Here is an 18,893-nt window from a genome sequence, read left to right on the forward strand (position 1 = left end):
CCAGATGAAAATGGCGAGATGTCAGAAGCCAGCACATCTCCAGAGATACAGTCTCTCACTGATGCCACTGACAACACAGAACAGAAGGCCAGGGAAGACAGTTCTGACACAGACCTTGAGATAGAAGGTGACTGTTTACTGTCCTGTCTTCCATCCAAACCTTTCCTCTTTGCATCATCCCACTAATCTGTGAGATAGTGATTTATTCAAAGTCACTCAACTGTTGCTAAATTGAGAAATAGGTCTATTATTCTCATTATAGCTCATCAAGGCAAAGCAAGACATGGATCAGCTGCAAAATAGCCTTATCAAAGCTGTTGGTAATAATAGCCTTGTCCAAGTTATTTACTGCAGATTTGGGCTTGAATCCGTTCTTTTTAAAATGGTATATCCAAGGCATAATAAAGTTCTCCTAACTTTGTATCAGGCAGCTATCAAAGAAAAGGGGTGGCAAGTGTGTACTAGATTGTGCATCTCCATCACCTCCATATGTGGATGTTCTTTTTCTGTGTATCAGGTTGATTTTGTGGGATTCTCTTAAGCATAAATTGGCATAATTTCTTTACACAGATACTGCATGCATTGTAAATTCAGGATTGGCATAACTGAGAAAAAAGCCAACCTTGTGTGATCGTATGTGCTTTCTCAGGGTTGGCTGGTTTTAATCGTTTAAACCGAATGACTTTTTTTTTTTAAATTGATGATTTATATACAGTTGCCCCTCCAAGTCCGTGGACTTGAAATCAGTGGACTTGACAATCTGAGGAGGGGTGACCCACCATTGAGGTGAATGGGGCGCGTTCCCTTGGTGCGTGCCCTATACTCACATACAGGAGCGCACCCCATTCATTTCAATGAGGATTGATTATCTACAAGTCTCCAAACTCATGGGGGGGGGGGGGGAGATGATCTGGAACGGATCCCCTGAGAGTTAGAAGGGGTGACCCTATATTTTTAAAGGCTGGCTATTATTACTATTTTGCAACCTTCTTACTAGAACAACAACGACTGTCTGAATTTAAACATTTTAGCTTTAACAGTTTATTGGCAGTTGTACATTGTTATTTTATAGTGCAAGAAAATGTTATTCAGAAACAAATCCTTCAATTAATATAAGTTCATGCAAAACTACTTGCTTTAAAAGAGCATTTTTTTAAAGAACAGTTATTATTTAAGCTAGTAGCTATAACATCTGAACTGCATTTTACTAATTAATTTTCTTATTTAGTCCTGTATTGGTGTAGTACTACACTCCTATAGGTAATAAGTAGGACTAATCCTCATCTGTCTGAAAGTACAGTTGGCCCTTCTTATACATGGATTTTTTATACACGGATTCAAGCATCCATGATTTGAAAATGTTCAAAAGTATAAATTTCAAATATCAAACCTTGATTTTCCATTTTTTTGCTATGTCATTATATTTAATGGGACTTGAACATACACGGATTTTGTATACACCAAACCCCAGTGTATAACAAGGGTCCACTGTACTTTGTATGTTTTGTTATATATTGTCTACATATATTGAAACATTAAAGCAACAAAAATAAAAAACATTCTGGTTTAAACCAAAAAGAACTGACTTAAACCACACTAAAAAACCTGGGACAGGCACTTTAGTGAAGCCAGTGGAAATGTTTTGCTAACCAGATTGGTTTGTCTTTGCAGATCCTGAGCGTTCATTTGCAACCATAAAGGGTGCAGAGCTGTACACAGAGGCTTGCAAACTGGTGGGAGTGGTTCCTGTCTCATATTTCATTCGGAACATGGAAGAGCCCATCATGAATCTTAACCATCATGGGCTTGGGCCCAAGGGAACTAAAGCTATTGCCATTGCCCTGGTTGTAAGTATGTACAAAAAGGTAGTCTGCACTGTTTTACTCAAGGGGAACAACTATTGTGAACAGCTGCCGAATTAGAGAAGGGTTCTTACACATGAAGGGATGAAAGATAAAGTTTGTGAAATTGAAGGCTTCCATGGCCGGCATCCATAGTTTTTTGTGAGTTTTTCGGGCTATGCAGCCATGTTCTAGAAGAGTTTATTCCTGACATTTCACCAGCATCTGTGGCTGGCATCTTCATCTGTGGCTGGCATCTTCAACGTCAGGAATAAACTCTTCTAGAACATGGCCACATAGCCCAAAAAAACCCACAAAAAACTAAAGATAATGTTGTCTCATTTCTAGATCTGGCTTAATTATATAAGGTAACAGCAAATGTTCTACTCCCCACATCTGCTCCTCATTTCAATGGCTTTAAATGGAATTGCAATTGCAGTTGTGTTTTTTTGCAAGTCAGCCAACATTCTAATCAGTTGATTATTACATAAATAATCATACAGTGCATTTCATTACAGTTTAATGTCAGACAACTACCTGTGCTTACTTTCTTTTAAATGAACCCACTACAAACTGTACTGAATGGTGTATTATACAGGTGCCAATCGCTCTGGAGGAGGGTTAATATCTAAAAGCTTGTTATGTTAGTACTATAGAAAATGGAAACATGCTGAAGCAATTTCTAGATTCTCCCCGATTTGTTGAAGATTATTACATAAGACTAAAAAACAGTATTTGAACAGAATAAAAGCATTTGGGCCAGTACTTATCACATGGCATCATGTCCATCCTGCTGCTGCCTTGTATTCATTTCTTTATTGCTGTGCACTTTTTCATTGATGGGAAAATCTGTCAATAATCTTACTGCTTTATCACATTAGGGGGCAAACAGGATTTAAACAAGAGTTAAACGAGAGTTAAACAGGAAATGCCTGAAGTTTATCACACGACATTTCCTGTTTAACTCTTGTTTAAATCCTGTCTGCCCCCTAGTGTGATAAAGCAATTAATCTCACTGCTATTCCATGACTGCCTTGGTGCAAAAGGTCTCTACTTTGCCAGTTCCACTTCCCCCACACCCTTTTGCCACCCAATCTCTTTTTCCCATGCCACCTGATTTTTCTTCCCTACCCCTCACAAGACCTGATCTCTCTGTATACAACTCCCTTCTACCCGATCTCTCTTCCCTGCCCCTCACTACCTGACCTCTCTCCCCCCCACTGCTGCCAAATATATTTCCCCATACCCTCACCACCTGATCTCTCTTCCCCATCAACATCACCACATTTCTCTTCCTAGAACCCCGCTGCTGCCCAGTCTCTCTTCTTCTTCTCCTCTTCTGCCCAATCTTTCTTCCTTATACCATCCAATCTATCTTCCCCACCCACTGCCTGATCTCTCTTCCTCATGCTCCCTCACCAGCCCCTGGTCTTTCTTCCCTGTACCCTACCTGATCTCTCTTTTCCTCCTCCCGATGCCCAATCTCTCTCCCCACCTCACCTTTCTGTATGCCCTAAGTAGGGCAACAATGGAGAGAGGAGGCAGAAGCAGGGCAGTGCCACTACTGGTGCCCTATACAATTCAGCACCGTGCACTGGTACTGAAATGGAGGTGTGCTAAAGACAGCTTCAATGTTTTCATGTGCTTCAAAAACATAATTGTTGCATTGTAGAAACCTTGTGTGATAATTTCCATAGCGTTGTTATTTCCACATGTCTGTGGCTGAGAATTTTCAGCATTGCCTCCTCCATACTCACATAAAAAGGTGGAAGTTCTGTTTCATGACTATAGAGCTCAGGGGGAACTCTAAAACAGTATTTTAAACTGTTTTAAATAAATTATGTGGTTGGTCCTTATTTTTTCATGCAGATACCTGGTTAGCTTTTCCATGTGGGCCAAAAACCAGTCTCTATTTGCAGCTAGAAAGAAAAAAAAATGATTTATCCCAATGGCCTGATATTTTTAATCTTGCTGGTAAGCAGAAAAAGCCAGTTAGCTCTTTATGTAGGATAGATTCACTGGATCCCAGAAATAATGCCAAAAGGCCTGTTGCTGGATCAAGAGTTCCAAGTTTCCAAGGTTTTCCTGACATCTTTATAATTTTGAGTTTAAATCTTCTGAAATTTGACTGAAGTGCACTGGGCTATAATACAATCTGTGAATGAGCTTAATCATATGCTCCTTAATATAAGCCAAGATAGACTACATGGGAATTTTATTCCATATTTGTTTCATATTTGTTCATCATACTGAGGATTAAAATTTAACCTAAAATTTATGACTTGTTGATCAAATCCACCTATAATTGTCATTGGTGTATGAAAATGGTCTGGGAGGCAGATTTAAATGGCCTCCAGATACTGTTGGGCCGCTGCTTCTATCAACTTCAGCCAGCACAGCAAGTGATGAAGGATGATGATAGGTGCAGTTGTTCATCCTCATCTTAGACCTATCATAGGTTTATATAATCCATTGCAATATTACCACACCTGTCAATGATGCAGTGCATAAAATTAGTTCATCAAAGAATACCATACGTTGGAGTTCTATCTCTGTGAGATATATTGATTATTGTATAGCAAAAGACCAAACAAGTGTTGTGTTAATTGTTAGGTATGCACTTCTAATTTTAAAAAATGAACAGAGGGGTCAGGATTTAGCCCATAGTGTGTGGGGAGGAAAACCCAAGCTTCTCTAAGATTAACAGCAATTGCTCCCTGGCACAAGTGGCAGCTTCTGGTTCTGGATGAAGAACAGGTTTGGAGGAGCCAGAAGTACTTATTTCCATAAAGCAAGCGGAAGGCTTATCTCTTTTCATGCTACAGTCCCAACCCTGACACTCATGGCTGCATTTACATTTTTTTTAAAAAACATATTGATTGCTTTAAAAATGTGTGTGTGTGTGTTGTATAATTTGACCCTAATGTTATGTGGCTTGCCTTATATTTTATAGGATGTATTTGGGAAACTGTTCTAAAAATTACATTGATGGCAGAAAATAGGGCACTTAGTATCACTTAATTTAGTCAGTTACCTGCATTTTTTTTTTGTTCTTCTTTGAATTTTTCATTCTGTAGTCAAACACGACCATCACTCACTTAGAGCTAGAGGATAATTGGATTCTGGGAGAAGGGACCACATACCTGGTACAGATGCTGCGTGAGAACTGCTACATTCAAGAGATGGTATCCAACTTTTGTCAGTATGGAGGGTGAAGGGAATTCACTCATATATTTCAGTACAGAATGAGCTTTGTTGCCCAATCTGCTTTACTCTTTCATTATTTTTGATATTAATTCTTTCCAAACAGAAACAATTGTAGCCAATGGCTACCAATATGATATTGGTCCTGACATGTTGTGGGGCAGGGGAATAGGCATATACAATGGGGTTTGGTTCTAGGACCCCCTGTGCATACCAAAATATATGGGTGCTCAAGTTCCATTATATACAATGGCATAGCAAAATGGAGTCCCATATATAAAATAGAAAAATGAAGCTTTCCTTTTTTGAATTTATATTTTATTTTTTAATATTTTCAAGCCATGAATAGTTGAATCCATGGGTAAAGAATCCGTGGCTATGGAGGGGTGATTGTACTGGCAATGTATAAGCAGGTAAAAACCTGTGTTTTATCACTCTGTTTCATGAATACAACAGCTTGGAGCCACACACTACATGCATTTTTAATGGGCAGAGGTTTTGTTCAGATATAAATAGAAACTATGAGGGGCAGGGCAGAATTTGGATTTCAGGGGGTATGCACAGAGCTTGAAATGTTACTGTTTAAAAGGAACTACATAGTTACTTTATTCATTGCTCTGATTAGTCCAGAAATGCAACTCTCCATGTTACTTGTTACTATCAAGTTACCATTACCATCACTGTTGTGCTATTTGGAAATACTGTTATGATTGTGCCTTGAAATTCTGAGAAAAAATCAAAAGACATTAGGAAGCAATCCTTCCCAAATGCAGTATGAAGCAGCTGCCCACTGCTCAGACTGAAAGCCCTTTCACACTATAAAATATTAGCACTACAGTTTTAAAACTCTCTTTTACAAAGACTTTTATTCCCCAATTAAGAAGAGCTTCCTAAGCTCCTCTTGTCCTACTTGTCATCTGTCTACTTGGCCTTTTTTTTAGCAGTCTCAGCACTGAGAGGAAGGTGAAACACACATTTTGGTTGTTAGGTTGCAGCAGCATCTCTGCAATAAACAGTGCAATAAACAAAGCTTGAGTTGAGAAAAAGTGGCCCTACTGTAGTTGTGTGTGCTTGCCTAAAGAGAGTAAAGAGGACAGTAGATAAGCCTAACTTACCAGGTGCCTCTAGCATGTGAAAGAAGTATAAATCTATACGTTAGGCCACCAAAGTGGAAATGATGAGAATAGTAGAGGCTGATGGAACAAATAAGTAATCTCTAAATGAATTTTTAAAAATAATTTTTATTAATATAGTTCCAATTCCAATAAAAATAAGGATAAACAAAAAACACTGTAATATTTTGTATCATTACATTATCTCCTGGGAAAATTTACATAATACTTCTGTAAAGCTAACCTATGCCAAAATAATTATTTGTCTTCTATTCTGCGAAGTTCCTTTGTGTAGAGTTTCATAGTTGACTCCTCGAGTTTTTCCCCAAACTTTTAAATTTATTTTTATCAGATGATATATTTCTTACCTTCTTTCTTCTTCTTCTTCCATTCCCTTTCCAATCCTCTCCCTTCTCTTTGTTATTTTTTTTAGGAGGTGAGAAAAGAATATATAAAATTTACTGTACACAGCTTTAAGCACTTAATCCTGTAATTTATCTTTTGTGTGTCAATCTAATAAATTCATATTTCTGTTTCTGTTCACATAGTTGCTATTTCCCCCCACTTTTTTGACATAAAAGTAAAGACTTTTGCCCAGTCTTTTTGCAATCCTATACTCTGATCTGAATTTAGTTTGTTTGATAATAGGTCTAATTCCATCATATCATAAAGTTTTGTTAGCCAGTTTTCTATGGAGTTTATCAAATGGGAGGAATTTCTCTTAAATTCAAATGAAAAGCGAGTGGGGCCAGAAAACATTCAAATGTAAATGTAAATGTAAAGTCGCTAGTTTAGTACAATTATGTGAATGTGCATTGCGTTCGAACTGGCTTCCCATTGCCCGAAAATAGCATGCCATTGCCCAAATTTGCATGTGGCAGTCTATCACGCAATAATGTGAAACCCCATGATTGCGCTTGGACTGACTTCCCATTGCCTGAATTTGTGTGTAGTGGGTTATCACGCAATAACATTAAACCCCATGATTGCGTTCAGATTGCCATTGGATTATACTTCCAATTTCCCTTGTCTGATAAACTCCTATGACTAGTTCTTTATCTATCTTTCAGAATTCTGTGTAAAGTAACCTGGCAGATGTCAGCATATAGAATAGTATATTACCATGCAGTTTTTCCAGCTTGTTTTGTAACATATTTAGTAAAAGGATTTCAGGCTTTAATTCTAATTTTGTCCCTAATATTTCATTAATATTTAATTGAATTAATTTCCAATACTTTTTGGCCCAGTCACAAGTCCATCACTTCTTTTTGACACTTCCAGCATCTTCTGTTTCCTGTTTCATATAACCTGACTAATTTATCAGGAGAAAGATTCTGATGCTACATAATTTTATAGAGACTTTCTCTAATCTCTTGACTCACTGAATATTTTAATCTTACATTCCAAGATTTTTCCCATTGGTCCAGCTCTAAGTGTTTACCACAATTCTGCACCCATTTGATCTCTAATGCATTTTTTAAGGAGACTTTAAATGGACTCTAAGGCCCTGTACACACCAGCCATTAAGGCTGGTATGGGGGCAGAGTCAGGGCATAGTGTCCTCACGACACACACCTGCCACCACCACCCTGGGTGCCTTGATGCCGCGTGCCACTCCACACAGTGCGTGGCATCATGGCACTCCTCTGGCACTGTGTACATAAGACACAGTGCTGAAGGAGTGCTATACAGCCATGGCAATGTGGCTATGTCACCCTTTTGATGGCACAAAAAGGAGCTGCTTTTTGTGACTCTTTTTTGCATCCTCAAAAGACTGGATCGGGGCCACGGCATGAGGTTGCCACAGTCCCAATCCGGCTAGGAAAGGGGCAGCATCCTGCCACCCCTTAGGAGCTGTATGTACAGCCCCTAAAAAGCTCAAAATGTTTTTGTTTACTTATGCAATGCTTATCTGATGTTGTTCATTTCATATCTGCTTATTGTTAGTTTTACATTTTAAAAATGCTAAAACATGTTGAACAGTTCGTCTTTTTTGTGGTGTAAGAGCCAGCCTGGTGTAGAGGTCTGAGGTGTAGAGAGGTAGTTTCAACTTAGCGTTGCTGTAAATCAAAAATGAGGGCGACACAATTGCCACCCTGTTCAAAAACAAGGGAAAGACTATGACTGGACTATGGAGACCAGAATTTAAATCCCTGCTCAGGCATAAAAGCCTGCTATGTGATCTTGGGCAAGTCACACTCTCTCAGCCTCAGTGGACGCCAAGCCCAAACCCACTATGAACAAATCTTGCCTAGTAAACCCTGCAATAAGTTTGCCTTTGGGTCACCATAAATCAAAAATGACTTAAAGGCACACAACAACAACAGCAAGAACCTATACCTATTGTTTCCATATTATTTCTGCCTCTGGTGCCAAGTTTTCTTTAAAGTGGTAATCTCCAGGAATACACTGAGTTTGATAACAGAGGTGCATATGCTCTTCTCCACTGTCAGCAGAAGAGCAGCTGGAGAGGAGGGATTTTGAGTGGTAAAATAGATAGGAAAAAGTAAAGCACGTTCTCTCCTCCTTGTTGTTCTTCAGCTTTCAGTTGCAAACGTTTGGTAAAATAAATAAATGACAAAGGCAGGTGATCTTCTCCTTAGAAAATCTCGGCATGGTAGATTTCATCCTTTAATGCTTTTCTACTCTTCACTTCCCCTTTCTGTCTCTCTTTCATTTCAGAATATTTCCAACAATCACCTCAACACAGATGGAGCTGAAGCTATCTGCAGGATGTTCTACTATAATATTTCTAATGTCCGGGCTGTTCAGCTTGCAGGTAAGCTTCCTGTACTTACAGACATATGTGTGGATATATGCACCTTCATATTTCCTGTCAACTTACAGCGACCCCATTAATTTCATAGAGTTTTCTTAGCAAGGAATACTCAGAGGTGTTTTTGCCAGTTCCTTCCTCTTAAGTATAGCCTACAGCTGTTGGTATTTGTTGGCAGGCTTCCATCCAAGTACTTACCAGGACTGACCTGATGAACTTTCAAGATAAGACAGAAATTAGTACCTTTAGGGTATTTAGGCAGGCTATGGACAGAAATAGAATGATCCAATAATATTGATATTTTTGGATGTCCAGAAAATTTTTTAAAGATTCTTTCAATAGCTTCTGTATTTGGCATCTGCCTTGACATAGTTTAGTGGTACAAAACAATTGCTTCATTCAATGGATTTGTATTTTACCCTGCTTTTCAGTCAAGGTTTGCCAGTGTACTGTAGTGGTTTGAAGACTGGACTAGGATTCTGGGAGACCAGGGTCTGAATCACCACCCAGCCATAGAAATCCACTGGGTAACTTTGGGGAAGTCACTCACTCTCAGCCACAGGGGAAAGAAATGGCAACCTGTTCTGAACAAATCTTGCCAAGAAAACTCTGTAGTAGTTTCACCTTAGGGTTGCCACAAGTTGAAAATGAGGGCTACACGATTCCCACCCTATTAAAAAACAATGAAAAGAAATTGTTGAAGCCACTTTTTACACTGTAACAAGTAATACCAATGAATTACTTGTCAAACACATAAACAAGTAACAGGAACTTTTAAAAAACGAACTTTTCAAGCTCTGGTGGGATGAAAAAGATGTATGGATTTTGCACGTGTGGTTTTCCCACATAGGCCTGTTACAGACAGCCAAAATAAAGCTGCTTCGAGTCACTTTGGAGATATGGTATTTCAATGATGCATGAATCCTAAGAGTCTGGAAGCTTCACCAAAGCTGCACTCCAGTCCTTAGGACTGGAGCGTGGCTTTGGTGCGGCCTTTGAACTCTTAGGACGCATGTATCATTGAAATACCATACCTCCAAAGTGACTCGAAGCAGCTTTATTTTGGCTGTCTGTAACAGGCCATAGAAGTGAAATGCTTGCAGGTAATAGTGTGCAGCCTAAAAATCTTAAAGACGCCAGATCTCATATGACCTTGGAAGCTAAGCTGGGTCAGCCCTGGTAAGTGCTTGGACAGATCGCCAATGAATATCAGGTGCTGTAGGCTATATTTCAGAAGAAAGAACTGGCAAAGCCACTTCTGAGTATTCTTTGCCTAAGAAAACCCTATGAAATTAATGGGGTTGCCATAAGCGAAATCCATGAAATTCATAGGTGGTTTGAAGGCACATACACACACAATAGTCTTGTAAAGTACAGCTTGCAGTCCTGTTAACATCTTCTTTCCTTCTTCAGGAAACAACTTCAGGGAAGAGACAGCACTATATTTTTCTGAATCATTAATGGTAAGTAACATTTACCATATGTATAAGCCGACCTCATGTATAATTGGAGAGCAGGTTTTGGGGCCAAAATTATGGTTTTTGCTATGACCCATGAATAAGTCAAGGGTAAAACTTAGGGGCGTGTAACACAGGATCTAAAGGAGGAAGCAATGGTAAATAATGCCAAAGGAACTGACAAAATCCCAGCAGGCCTAACTGTTTCTGCTCATCCTAAAGGCTGGAAGGTTGAGAAAGTAGAGGGGACCACTGCTTCCATGACAGATTATGCTCTTGCCTTTCATCAGGGAATTGTTCCTTTTAAAAAAAAGAATTAAATTAAATTAAATTGTGGATAAGTCCAATTTTTTGGGTCAGTTTCTTGACTAAAATTTCTAGACTTATACATGAGTGTATAATGTACAGTATTCAGTGAGTATGCAGAGAATATTCTACACAGAGCAGGCTGAGACTCAGAGGCAGGATAGGGACGTAGCCAGGATTTTGGGAAGGCAGGGCTTGGGTGCAATAGCGCAGTGGTGTGTGTACACCACAGGTGCATGCACCATTTATTCTATTCCAGTGCAGCTGGAATAAATTAACGGACCCCACAGACCCCCCCCCCTTTGGCTACATCAAGAATAAAAAGGATAATTAACAACCTGAGATATGCAAATGACACAATACTAATAGCAGAAACCAACAAAGACCTGGAGCACCTACTGAAGAAGGTCAAGGAGGAAAGTGCCAATGCAGGCTTAATGTTGAATACTAAGAAAACAAGGAAGATCTACAAGAATTCATCCTAGATAATGAGAAAGTTGAAACATTTACCATACCTTGGATCAAACACTAATCAAAACAGAGACAGCAGCTCAGAAATTAGAAAAAGGCTAAGATTGGAAAGGGCAGCTATGAAAGAAACTGACAAGATCAAAAAGTGCAAAGAATTAACTCTAAGGTGAGGATTGTCCAAGTGATCATATTCCCCATCACCATGTATGGATGTGAAAACTGGATAGTGAAGAAAGCCAACAGAAAGAAAATCAACTCATTTGAGAGGTGGTGCGGGAGAAGAGTGGTGAGGATACCATGGATGGCCAAGAAGAAAACCAAATGGGTTCTAAAACAGATCAAGACCAAACTCTCTCTGGAAGCCAGTATGACAATATTGATGCTGTTGTACTTTGGCCACATCATGAAAAGGTATGAATTATTAGAAAAGGCAATTATGTTAGAAAAGTGGAAAGTAGTAGAAGGAGAGGAATACCACTTTTCAGATGTTTAGACAGGCCATGGGACTGAGCCTGCAGGACCTGAGCAGAGCAGTGGAGGACAGGGCATCTTGGAGATGTTTCATCCATGGTATTACCATGAGTCGAAGTCAACTCAAGAACACTTAACAACAACATTCCATTAGAGAAAACTAGGAAATCTAGTAAAAATAAAATGACATAAGAAAATAATATAATGAAATCCTCAAAGCAAAAGTAGGCACCTGCAGGGATATAATATGAAATCCATGGATACCAAGGCTCAACTGTATGGCAGCATGTGTGTGTGTTTGATTTAAATACTAAATTTACTTATATAAAATTGTTCTAATGTGAATGATGTTATTTCCTTAAGATCCCTTATAAAATCTTAAAATATAAAGGGCAAGACCAGGGAATCTCACATGGTTCCATATCAACACCAGCATTTCATATACTGTATGCTTCCTAGTGTTTGGAAGTAAGGCACCATCTTAGAGGCCTCAAATGATGAAGATCACAGCCAGTATATGGGTGTTGGTATGGATGAAGAGCAATGACCCTTGGATTGTACAACAGGAGAGTAGATGTTTTAGACCAGTCCTTGATGATATTTCTCTTCACAGGTCAATTATCGAGTGATGGAGCTTGACCTCAGTCACAATGAATTTGCTGAGAAGGGAGGAGAACAGCTAGGACAGATGCTGGGTAACTTTATTTATGGTGTTTATTGGGCTACCGGTGATCAGTATGTGATATACTTTCCACTTCTTAAGCAGAGAGAAACTCTCAGGACCCCACCCACCTTTCCTAACTGTTCTGCTGGTGAGCATCCTGGATTTGGTTTTCTTTTGGAGCAGGGATCACTGGAGACTTATGCTTTTAAAAAATTAGTTATTTAAAAATAAACTAGTTTAGCCTGGGTACAAGCAAACACTATACACATTGCTAGCATGCAGCATTATTTTTACTTTACAAGGAGGTTATCGTGAATTGGTTTTTGAAGCAAAGTACCTTGGAAAAAAGAAATAATAAATTTGAAAGAAAGCATAATAATTATTAAGTTTTATTAAAAAATTAAGACAGTTAGTATAGTGGGCCCTTGGTATCCACTGGAGTTTAGTTCTAGGACCCCTTCTGGATAGCAGATCCATGGGAGTTCAAGTATTATTATATACTGTACAGTGGAGTAGTAAAATGGTGTCTCTTATATAAAATGGTAAAATCATGGTTTGGTTTTTGAATTATTTAAAGAGAAATATAGGCCCGGTACAAACGGGCCTTTAGGAACGCCCTTATCACGTGCTAGGGTTGCCTGGGGGTGGAGCGCCCACATGCCCCGCAACCCTAACACGTGATAAGGGCATAACAATAAGTGCAGCACGGCATCTACACAGCGCCGCACAGTGCTTATGTAATGAGTGCGCTAGTGGCACACTTGTTACACCACCGCCACGGCTCTAGAAGAACCCGCTTTTTGCAGATCTTTTTCCGCTGGCGGGAAGCCATGTGGTTTGGCAGTTGTGGCTTCCCTCCAGTGGAAAAACAGGTGCCGGGAGGCCGCCGTTTTTCAGCGGTCTGTACCACGCCATAGTTTCAAGCTGTGGATGGTTGAACCTGTGAATGGTTGAATCCATGGATACAAAGGGTCAAGTGTATTACAGTATGTTTGTGTATGTTTTAAACCTTTATATCTTTTTCAATATAGCATTCTCAACAATTCAAATCACTTAACAGAATAATCCAAGGCATCTTCACTCACAAATAGGTTCCAATGAGTTTGGTGTAGTTTACACCCCAGTAAGTATTTGTAGGTTTTCAAGCCAAAACCTCAGGCACCACCATTTCTTAGACACACCCTTTTTGAAGATCAAAGGTTTAATTTCAGGGGGGAGGGCTGCAGGAAATAATAATAGTGTTCTAGTTCCTGAGTATGCACATTAATAGCATTTTGTAAGGGAACAAAAGCAAACAGAGACAACATTTTACCTAGGACAGGACTGTCCCAGTTATTGGGAAACAAGGGCCATACAAGCCTGTAGGGCCAAACTACATATGAGATCATGAAGTCGAAGGCTTTCACGGCTGGCATCCATAGTTTTTTGTGGGTTTTTTGGGGCTATGAGGCCATGTTCTAGAAGAGTTTTTTTCCTGATGTTTCCCCAGCAGCTGTGGCTAGCATTTTCAGAGAATGCTGGTATGGAAGACTCATAAACCCATAAAAAAGCTATACATGTGAGATTAGTGGCTTGCCCTTTGGTGTTTTTTCTTTTGTAAATAGGACCCTCATCTAGATCAAGACCCTGTGATGAGTAGCAGGATATATTTTTTCTTTGTTCTGCAGTACTGATCAGCCTCCCCACCAATTTGCCTACTATTTACACCAAGAGTGGTGTGGATCTCCCATGAGCTCCACCTTGAACCATCTTTTCCATGTAAATAATAGTCACAAGTTATTAATTATGAATGAATGAATGAATGGGTAGAAAGACCCTAAAACATAAGATATACGCACTTAAATAGATAGTGCCATTCTGATTTGGATGGGGCATGCTGTTATTTGTGGGAAAGACAGTCATACACTTAGGGGCTTGAAATGGGCTGATTTACATTCTAGTTTGTGAAATCTAGGATCCCAAAATCCTAAATAGTGGGGTTATAAAACAGAAAATATAAAACAGAAAACTTGTGTATTATGGGATATATGTGTGTTATTGAGAGCATAGACTCTGGCTAGTTCCAGATAGAAAGCCAACACAAGCTAAGATAGCATAAACAGTGAATTGATCTATAATAAACCCTAGTCAGGTGCCAAATTAAAAAGAAGGACTGATGCATGTAGATGTCTGATGTAATCTAATGGAAGGCAGCCAAGAGCTAAGCGTACCCTTCTAACAGTCATACAACCTACACCCCGGTATTTAGAATCCACCTGCCCCCAAAAGATTCTATGATAAATCAAATTTTCTGATATTGTCCCGTTCCCCCATCCCCCCATGCACAGAAATCACTGGGTTAAATACTTTGGCTCTGAGATTGACAGCCTGGCTTTCTGGCTCTTTCATGATTCAAAAGAAGTCCTTCTTTTGACTCATCTCTGTCTCTAAAAGGTGCTTTATGTTTTATTGCCTTTGCATTTTTCTTTCAGCAAATAATGAATCACTGGAGATTCTCAACCTGAGCTGGAATCATCTGAGGATGAAGGGAGCTGTAGCCCTGAGTGCTGGCCTCAGGGTAAGAATGTGTCAGATGCACTTTCTTCTTAAAAACTGGGATGAGGTGGGGCGAGATATTAGGAGCAAGGTGAGGATGGATGAAGAAGAAACAGGAAAACAAAGTTGGACTTAAATTAGCATAAAAATCTATACCCATCTTTATTCCAGTGCTGTTAGAACCGTACGACACATGGCTGTTTTCACAATGAAAGTGCTTCTTTTAGGTTTTAATGCAGTTTAGAAAAACTCACTTTTTACTCTGCAGTTTCCAGGGGGGAAATGTTTTTCCTTTTTTATTGCAATGTGTGTCCTGCTGGATTGGTGTGGCATTAGAGGGGTGGTGTAGTTGACGAAGGCAGGACAAATTGGTGGGTGTCATTCTCCAGCTGGCAAGCATTTTGCCATGTTTTGCACAGATTCAAATTCGTCACACTGAGAAGAAGGAACCAATCTTAATTCAGTTAAGGTTTCGAAGTGGAAAGAGAAATTAGGGAAGAAGCAATTTTTTCCATTCCTCCTTCTCCTCTGGGCTGCTGCTTATTCACTGGGGCATGAAGGAGGGAAGGGGATTGAATGGGGGAGCCATTCAATGAGAGTGCAAAGTGGATGGTAAAATTGTTAGAAAAACAAGAAAGGCTATTGGATGATATGTTTGTGCATACTTAGAAAGTAAAAAGAGTGTGGGAAGAAACAACCTTTTGTATTTGAATTTACTGGTATTTGATTTGAATTTGGCCAGAGAAATGTGTGGCTATCAATACAAGTTCAATCCAGATTTTTACATCAATGAAGCATAAATGGAGTAAAATCTGGGCAAAATACTGCACACTGGGTCTGGATTATTTTGCTGGTATGGATTCATTCCAGGAGGGAGGATGGCACTCAATGCACCCAATGAACAAGGGAGAAACAGTTCCCAGAAGTATGAAACTCTTTTCAGGCTTGATCTATTTCACTAAAAAAAAAAAATCCTTCTTTAGGGGCAACCTGCAAAAGTGAATTGATTCTGTCACAAGGAACTCAGTGAGTTTACCTGTGCTTATCAGGCCTTGATAAATTTTGGAACTTCCAAGAAAGGTATAAGAGCAAGCATATTTCAGCATTGTGCTGTCCCATCACTGCTCATCTCTTACATGCTTTTGCAGTACAAAAGCAAAATGTCAATTCATTGGGTGCTGCATATGTGATTAAGCAGTGCCCTGACCACATTACTATGTGCCCCAGTGGGTCAGTGAAGCCAGGGCTCACAAGGTCAAAGTCTGGAACTTTTTCATTTAATAGGGACTATGAGGCTGTGCACACTGGCAAGAAAAGCTGACCTGCGGATGAAGTTGGGGCATAGCATCCATGTGATGACCACCCTGGCTCCACCCCCAGGCCAGTGTGACACCACACACCCCACCACATGCCACACGGCATCACGGCACTCCTCTGGCACTGTCTCCTCACGATGCAGCACTGAAGTGCTGTAAAGCCATGGTGCTGTGGCTATCGTGCCCATTGCAGGATGCAAAAAGAAGCTGCTTTTTGCAGCTCCTTTTTACGCCCTGCAAAGGCCAGATCAGAGCTGCAACATGCAGTTGCCACGGCCCCAATCTGGCTGTAAAAGGGCGGCTGGAGGCCACCCCTTAGATATCATTTGCCCCCAAACCCCTTGAACTCCTCTTGTGCTTAATTTTAGGAGCAATCTCCACTGTAGCTGAAGGAAAATGGATTTTTCCTCTAACGGTGTTTTATCATCAACTTCCCCTAATGCAATATAAAATATTTTGAGGCTGCTGGGTCTTGAATCATTAGCTTTACAAAAGATTTGCTCATGGAAATGAAAAGTGCAGCAAGTGTTTTTATATAGAGATCAAAACAGCTACCAACATTTTATGGCTCTCCTTTAGGGTATTACTATAAAGACTGTCATGGAGAGAGACTATACATCAAAATTTATCACTATATCACTGATGTGCTCCAAATTTGTCCTGTGACCCTTGCATTATCTTAACCTTTATTCTAGCAAGATTTTGGATTGTGTATATCAAACTGCTGTGACATGGGCCTAATTGTACTAATTTTCTACTTCCCTCCTTTTAAAGGTTTTTTTTTTTACACTACCCTTTAATTAGTTTCCAGGGTGACTTACAAATAATTTTTAAAAATAAAGTTTTACAGTTTTAAAAAAGAGGCATTACTTCAGCACAGCATGGTGCACTGATTTTCTTCTCTACTGTTTTTCTCCTAATGAGATTAAAGTGCTTCCCAGTTGGACTTATCCATACAGTGCTAATGGCCAAACCCACTTAGCATAAGTTGTAGATACACTACCTGATTGGCAGTTTGATTCAGTGAATGGAAAGGGTAGATCCTATCATTAGGAAGAATGAAATGTCCTCCTGCCCCATTAAAGGAGCATGAAGTGCTATTACCAGGCTTGGCCTCAGTCCCTGGCATCCTTGGGCATTGAGTGGATAATGTTGTTATACAGTTTAGTTCCTAGATGGCACTGAACTTAGGTCTAACTGGGTGGATATGAGAGTTTTCTGTTGCTCTCCATGACAGAGAGGATAAGATTCTTTCCTAGTTTCCTGACTGCCCCAGGATCTCTGTGTTGTGCAGCTGGATCTGCAAACATCCACTTTAATTTCTCTGATGTTCTATAGTGAAACTATCTCAGATGTTCTGGGGCATTGTGGGCAATTAAAATGGTAGTCCCTGCACAAATTTTATGTGAAGGATGACTAGATGTCCTAACCACAAAGGAGGAAAAGGCATAGCAAAATGTCTGACATAAAAAAAAGTAGGACATCACAAAATAAAAGTTAACAGCATTAATATAAATATAAATTCATGCATCTTAGTCATGCTCAAAATGGAGGACACTTTGGAATCCCTCCTGGACAGAAGGTTGAACTGTAGGACATGTCCTGGAAAAGAAAGACCTCTGGTCAACCTGTTTAAGAGCTGATTCTACTGCCTACTAAACACATGGAGAGCACACTACAGAATACTTTGTCCAAGAACCTTTCAAATTCATCACTCGCTCAGGTTGCTATCATTATTGTGGATAAATCATTTGGATTTTTTAAAGCACCAAAATCTTTTTGAAGCTGATGTAAAAGAAACTTGAATCTCAGGATGTGTAAGGGAAGGCTTTGTTCTTCAGATTAGCCCAAAATCTTTTGAGCCATCTCTGCTGACATTTAACTCAGTATCTCCTAACCATCAATTCAATCTAAAGACTTTACCAGCATTTCAAGATATAAAGGCAACACCCTTTAAATAATATTCTATTCCTTCCCACTGCCCCTTCATATCGGCTTCCTCAGTAGTTACAGATTTTAGGCAATGTGGAGCCGCAGTATTAGACACAGACTTTTCTCTGTATTCTTGATAGGGAGGAATACATTCCCCAGGCCAGATTATAGTTCAAGGGGTTGGCAGAATCAAAGAACTTTCAGATGAGGATAAGTTGGCCTTTAAAGATGAGGTACATGGGGAATTCTTCTTTCATTCATTCTCTTAATGGGGGAAAGGGGGCTTGTCACTCCTTCAAGCAGCAGCTTGGCTGGCCACAGCAGCCCAGTGGCATTCCCTTTGTAATTGGGGTCCTATTTTATCATAGGAAATGTTTTTTAAAAAAGTAATGTGGATATCTTTTTGAGTTAATAATGTTACTGGAAAATTCAGCGAAGAATTATATTCTGGTCTGAACTTTGGTGCAAGCTGACCCAAGTGCAGCTTGGATCAGCTTGCCTCAGAATTTACAAAGATGAGAGTCTTCCGGCATCTAGTCATGAGAAGGCAGTAATGACTCTCAACTTTGGTGGTTTAAAATGGGATTAAACAAGTTTCTGGAGGATAAAGCTATCAATGTATTAGCTATAAATTACATAAATCATGCACTTCATATAAACATAATTCTCTCTCTCCATTACATCTTTGATTCAGATCATCAGTGTGGCCCTGACTACTGGTTAGTAGGAATCGGAGTGGGAAGATTGTATTGCAGCACCTTAGAAAGCCAGTGTGGTGTAGTAGCTTTAGCACTGGACTGACTTTGGA

The 18,893-nt window shown here is 39.6% G+C and overlaps 1 protein-coding gene across 1 annotated transcript in view; it reads left to right on the top strand.

The window, feature by feature from the left end:
- LRRC74A (leucine rich repeat containing 74A) overlaps positions 1-18,893 on the top strand; it is a 39,374-nt gene that overhangs the window by 1,751 nt on the left and 18,730 nt on the right. Inside the window, exons 2-8 of the mRNA XM_042463620.1 lie at positions 5-127; positions 1,672-1,847; positions 4,919-5,026; positions 8,840-8,936; positions 10,347-10,396; positions 12,252-12,333; positions 14,774-14,859. Coding sequence (XP_042319554.1) covers positions 5-127; positions 1,672-1,847; positions 4,919-5,026; positions 8,840-8,936; positions 10,347-10,396; positions 12,252-12,333; positions 14,774-14,859 — 722 coding nt within the window. The remainder of the gene's footprint in view (positions 1-4; positions 128-1,671; positions 1,848-4,918; positions 5,027-8,839; positions 8,937-10,346; positions 10,397-12,251; positions 12,334-14,773; positions 14,860-18,893) is intronic.

Source organism: Sceloporus undulatus, chromosome 1 (genome assembly GCF_019175285.1).
Source record: "Sceloporus undulatus isolate JIND9_A2432 ecotype Alabama chromosome 1, SceUnd_v1.1, whole genome shotgun sequence".
Classification (NCBI taxonomy): domain Eukaryota; kingdom Metazoa; phylum Chordata; class Lepidosauria; order Squamata; family Phrynosomatidae; genus Sceloporus; species Sceloporus undulatus.